Source organism: Pimephales promelas, chromosome 8, assembly GCF_988280905.1.
Source record: "Pimephales promelas chromosome 8, fPimPro1.hap1.1, whole genome shotgun sequence".
Lineage (NCBI taxonomy): Eukaryota > Metazoa > Chordata > Actinopteri > Cypriniformes > Leuciscidae > Pimephales > Pimephales promelas.
This window is the reverse complement of record NC_142776.1, coordinates 21,079,796-21,085,923: the sequence shown is the minus strand read 5'-3', so window position 1 is coordinate 21,085,923 and position 6,128 is coordinate 21,079,796. Positions and strand designations below refer to the sequence as shown.

At 41.4% G+C, this 6,128-nt stretch overlaps 1 protein-coding gene across 3 annotated transcripts in view; it reads right to left on the bottom strand.

The window, feature by feature from the left end:
* Nucleotides 1-5,094: 5,094 nt before the first annotated feature.
* Nucleotides 5,095-6,128, bottom strand: part of crocc2 (ciliary rootlet coiled-coil, rootletin family member 2) — a 60,136-nt gene continuing 59,102 nt past the window's right edge. For 2 of the 3 annotated variants that reach the window (XM_089134143.1, XM_039691415.2), the window contains 2 exons: nucleotides 5,905-6,084; nucleotides 5,095-5,812 (listed from right to left, as the gene is read on the bottom strand). In XM_089134143.1, the coding sequence (XP_088990269.1) occupies nucleotides 5,729-5,812; nucleotides 5,905-6,084 (264 nt within the window). In that variant the 3' untranslated portion in view covers nucleotides 5,095-5,728. Of the gene's footprint in view, nucleotides 5,813-5,904; nucleotides 6,085-6,128 lie in introns of those variants that run through there. The other variant, XM_089134142.1, reaches the window with a different exon arrangement.

Below are 6,128 nucleotides of genomic sequence, written 5' to 3'. Positions count from 1 at the left end.
TCTCAGGCTCCTTCAGGGCATCGTACTGATGACCCATACCGAGTTTCGTAACAATTCGTTCATGCGTTCAAAAAATACAGCATTTTAGCACATAATTCAAAATGGCCGACAGCCAAAATGGCCGATCTGGGAAAATTGGATATCGGTCGACTCGGCATGATGCCCTGAATCTAACGAGACCAAGTTTTTGATTTTTGGACAAACCGTTCAGAAGTTACGAGCAAAAATAGCCATTTTTCATATCTCCGGACCACTAGGTGGCGCTGCGCCGAAACGCTGCATGTAGCCTCAGGTCATGCTTGTGATAACATGTACCAAGTTTGGTCTGAATAGGATTAAGCGTTGCGGAGATACAGCCTCACGTCTGTTTTTGCAAGCGCTACGTAAAATTAGTTTGCGCGTTTATCGACAACGGTTCTTCGAATCATCTTGAATTCCATAACTTTTTGTCAGCACTGCCTGGAGATGATCCGGTGCGATTTTGGTGAAAATCGGACAAACCGTCTAGGACGAGTTCGCAAAAGTAGGTTTTTGGGAAAATTCAAAATGGCGGCCATTTTTTTATGACGGAAAATGACGTCATAGGGTGCAATCGAATCGGCATGAGCTGGCCAAGCGCAAGAAGCGGCAACATATGCCAAAATGGCAAGGAGTGGCAGACCAACTGCAGCAAGGAGCAATTAAGGGCATTTTGAGAGAACTTTGGGCAAATGGCTAAAAAAATCACATAAACATTAACTTATAAGATGATTTAATGGGTTATCACTTTCGAACAATAGGTGGCGCAGTTACGAAATAGATGTGATGTGGTCAGAGGGAGGTGACAATGACACATGCAAAGTTTGGTGTCAAAATGTGAAGGCATTGCAGAGATAAAGCCTAAATAGTAATTTTGGCAGCATGCCTAAACTTTGATGCTGTGGTATACGAAAACGGTTTTGTCTATCATCGTGCAATTCATAACTTTTAGTCGGCACGGTCTGGAGATGATGCGATTAAATTTTCGTGAAAATCGGACAAACGGTCTAGGAGGAGTTCGAAAAAGAAGGCTTTTCAAAGAAATAAAGATGGCGGACAGGAATTTTGGCTGATTATGCAAAACCTGATATCTATGTTTTCGGCATAACCCAAGGAATCTATTAAGATCAGTTTCATTGCAATAGGCAAATTTATTCAAAAGTTATTAGCGTTCTCAGAAATTAATTATAACTTTTGACCAACAGGTGGCGCTGTCTCAAAATCTTTTGAGTACCTTCAGGACATGCTGCTTATGGCACACACTGAGTTTCGTAATGTTAGACCAAAGCATTTGTTTAGTATAGCATTGTATTTCACAAAACTGTATTGAAGTCAATGGGAATTTCACGTTTTGTTCTATTATAGCGCCACCAAGAGGCTCAGTCCCACAATTTTTTGTTTGTGTCCTCAGAGTGACCCCATACATATGTGTGTCAATTTTGGTGCAAATATCTCAATTTACTTCCGAGTTATAAACATTTATATGAAAAAACACGTAAAAAATGACTGACACATGACTTTGTTTGAATTTTACTACCCCTTACTATCAATATTTTCGCATTTGGGCATTAGTGTATAGTTAACAAGCTATGATTCCGTGTTTCTGGCGGTGGTTTCGTCTCGATCGGAACAGCGGTTTTGAAGATATCGCCACGTGTTTTTTTCGCGCTAAATCGCTATGCTACGCCATCCGTGAGACGAAACCCGACATATTTGGTATCGTTGGACTCGGCAACGATTCAGGACCTCAGAAAGATGACTCCCGTGAAAATAAGTGTACCACACCCAAAGTTATAAGCGTTTGAAAAAAAAAATTCACCACTAGGTGGCGCTGTTTCGAAACTTCTCAGGCTTCTTCAGGGCATCGTACTGATGACCCATACCGAGTTTCGTAACAATTCGTTCATGCGTTCAAAAAATACAGCATTTTAGCACATAATTCAAAATGGCCGACAGCCAAAATGGCCGATCTGGGAAAATTGGATATCGGTCGACTCGGCATGATGCCCTGAATCTAACGAGATGAAGTTTATGATTTTTGGACAAACCGTTCAGAAGTTAGGAGCAAAAATAGCAATTTTTCATATCTCCGGACCACTAGGTGGCGCTGCCCCGAAACGCAGCACGTAGCCTCAGGTCATGCTTGTGATGACACGTACAAAGTTTGGTCTGAAAACGAGTAAGCGTTGCGGAGATACAGCCTCACGTCTGTTTTCGCAAGCGCTACGTAAAATTAGTTTGCGCGCTTATCGAAAACGGTTATTCGAATCATCTTGAATTCCATAACTTTTTGTCAGCACTGCCTGGAGATGATCTGGTGCGATTTTGGTGAAAATCGGACAAACCGTCTAGGACGAGTTCGCAAAAGTAGGTTTTTTGGAAAATTCAAAATGGCGGCCGTTTTTTTATGACGGAAAATGACGTCATAGGGTGCGATCGAATCGGCATGAGCTCAGGAACAAGAGGAAAAAAGAATTTTGTTGATAGGCCTTACGGTTCAAAAGTTATTAGCATAATAAAAGTGAAACTTTGGACAGTTGGTGGCGCTAGAGGGAATGAGTTAGAGACACCAAAATTGGTGTATTTAAAGTTGGGACTGTCCTCTATCAGAATATCAAACCAAAACAACTTTCCCGCAAACCGGTCTATGGGCTGCCATAGACGCCAAGTCGGAAACGGAAGAAGAATAATAATAAATATAGCTGCAAGCAGCCATTACCGGGGCCAAGCGCAAGAAGCGGCAACATATGCCAAAATGGCAAGGAGTGGCAGACCAACTGCAGCAAGGAGCAATTAAGGGCATTTTGAGAGAACTTTGGGCAAATGGCTAAGAAAATCACATAAACATTAACTTATAAGTTGATTTAATGGGTTATCACTTTCGAAAAGTAGGTGGCGCAGTTACGAAATAGATGTGATGTGGTCAGAGTGAGGTGACAATGACACATGCAAAGTTTGGTGTCAAAATGTGAAGGCATTGCAGAGATAAAGCCTAAATAGTAATTTTGGCAGCATGCCTACATTTTGATGCTGTGGTATACGAAAACGGTTTTGTCTATCATCGTGCAATTCATAACTTTTAGTCGGCACAGTCTGGAGATGATACGATTCAATTTTCGTGAAAATTGGACAAACGGTCTAGGAGGAGTTCGAAAAAGAAGGTTTTTCAAAGAAATAAAGATGGCGAACAGGAAGTTTGTCTGATTATGGAAAACCTGATATCTATGTTTTCGGCATAACAGAAGGAATCTATTAAGATCAGTTTCATTGCAATAGGCAAATTTATTCAAAAGTTATTAGCGTTCTCAGAAATTAATTATAACTTTTGACCAACAGGTGGCGCTGTCTCAAAATCTTTTGAGTACCTTCAGGGCATGCTGCTTATGGCACACACTGAGTTTTGTAATATTACACCAATGCATTTGTTTAGTATAGCATTTTAATTCACAAAACTCTATTGAAGTCAATGGGAATTTCACGTTTTGTTCTATTATAGCGCCACCAAGAGGCTCAGTCCCACAATTTTTTTTATGTGTCCTCAGAGTGACCCCATACATATGTGTGTCAATTTTGGTGCAAATATCTCAATTCACTTCCGAGTTATAAACATTTATATGAAAAAACACGTAAAAAATGACTGACACATGACTTTGTTTGAATTTTACTACCCCTTACTATCAATATTTTCGCATTTGGGCATTAGCGTCTATTTAACAAGCTATGATTCCGTGTTTCTGGCGGTGGTTTCGTCTCGATCGGAACAGCGGTTTTGAAGATATCGCCAAGTGTTTTTTTCGCGCTAAATCGCTACGCTACGCCATCCGTGAGACGAAACCCGACATATTTGGTATCGTTGGACTCGGCAACGATTCAGGACCTCAAAAATATGACTCCCGTGAAAATAAGTGTACCACACCCAAAGTTATAAGCGTTTGAATAAAACAATTCACCACTAGGTGGCGCTGTTTCGAAACTTCTCAGGCTCCTTCAGGGCATCGTACTGATGACCCATAACGAGTTTCGTAACAATTCGTTCATGCGTTCAAAAAATACAGCATTTTAGCACATAATTCAAAATGGCCAACAGCCAAAATGGCCGATCTGGGAAAATTGGATATCGGTCGACTCGGCATGACGCCCTGAATCTAACAAGACCAAGTTTTTGATTTTTGGAGAAACCGTTTAGAAGTTATGAGCGAAAATAGCCATTTTTCATATCTCCGGACCACTAGGTGGCGCTGCGCCGAAACGCTGCATGTAGCCTCAAGTCATGCTTGTGATTACAGGTACCAAGTTTGGTCTTAATAGGACGAAGCGTTGCGGAGATAAAGCCTTCCGTCTGTTTTCGCAAGCGTTATGTAAAATTAGTTTGTGCGTTTATCGAAAACGGTTATTCGAATTATCTTGAATTCCATAACTTTTTGTCAGCACTGCCTGTAGATGATCTGGTGCGATTTTGGTGAAAATCGGACAAACGGTCTAGGACGAGTTCGCAAAAGTACATTTTTTGGAAAATTCAAAATGGCGGCCATGTTTTTATGACGGAAAATGACGTCATAGGTCGCGATCGAATCGGCATGAGCTCAGGAATAAGAGGAAAAAAGAATTTTGTTGATAGGTCTTACGGTTCAAAAGTTATTAGCATAATAAAAGTGAAACTTTGGACAGTTGGTGGCGCTAGAGGGAATGAGTTAGAGACACCAAAATTGGTGTATTTAAAGATGGGACTGTCCTCTATCAGAATGTCAAACCAAAACAACTTTCCCGCAAACCGGTCTATGGGCTGCCATAGACGCCCAGTCGGAAGAAGAATAATAATAATAATAATAATAATAATAATAAGAACCGGCACAGATACAATAGGTGCCTCCGCACCTTCGGTGCTTGGCCCCTAATAATAGGAAACGGAACAGATACAATAGGTGCCTCCGCACCTTCGGTGCTTGGCCCCTAATAATAGGAAACGGAACAGATACAATAGGTGCCTCCGCACCTTCGGTGCTTGGCCCCTAATAATAGGAAACGGAACAGATACAATAGGTGCCTCCGCACCTTCGGTGCTTGGCCCCTAAAAAATATGTGGTTTGATAAACAGTTTGGGAACCTAGGGTGTGATGTTTTAGGTAGGTTCAGCGGTTTCAAACTGTGTGTGTGTCCTGATAAAACCAACATTATGGGGACAAAATGTACCCACAAAGTTGGCAATCTGAAATCCTTGTGGGACATTTTTGGATCCCATGAGAGAAACAGCTTATAAACCATACTAAGTGATGTTTTTTGAAAATGTAAAAATGCAAGTGTGTGTGTGGTGTTGAATTGAGACTAATGCTCTAAGACGAACAGGGATAGACTTAGGTAGATTTATCGTCTGTTTTTAACAGTTTGCAGAACAAATCCTTAAAACAATTTGGCAATTGAGAAGAATTTAGTGAAACAGTGATCTCTTTGTTTGTTGTTACTGGGTTCTTATGGTGTGGATCAGGATTACTTAAAGTATTTGTGCAAATTAAGTCCAACAATTCTCCCTGAGACCAGTGATTTTGTGTGTTTTTAAAACCAAAGTGTTTGCATCATGCCTGTGTAAGATTTCATTGTGGATAAGTCCATCCATGTAAGCACTGGCCTTGTTTCATTGGCCTTTGAGAGATTACAAGCAAAAAGCTGTCAGTTGGTCACCGTGGCCTGAATTCCCAAGCCATTTCGTGTTTTGTTAGAGCCCCAATCTATGCATTTGCTTCATATATGCTTGCCTCCTCTTCATCTCCTGCTCCAACTGTTCTTTCAGTGTGCAAACCTGAGAAACACACAACAGTTATTGCAATCGAATGTGATGTAAATGTACACTCTTATAATGCATGTGGTCACATCTTTATAGCTTTCTCAAACCTGTTCCTCCAAACAGTGGACCCTCTGGCGGTGAGCTTTCTCCCGTGCCTCTAGTGCTTTCTCTACCTGTTGCTGGGAGTTCCTCATCCGCTCTGACTCCAGGTCCAGCTCTTGCCTGAGGTGAGCCGTCACTTCCATGAGCCTCTGGGAGTGAGTCTGCTCCAATATAGAGATCTGGGACTGCAGAGACAACACATTATATCCCGTCACAGGCAAATCCAATA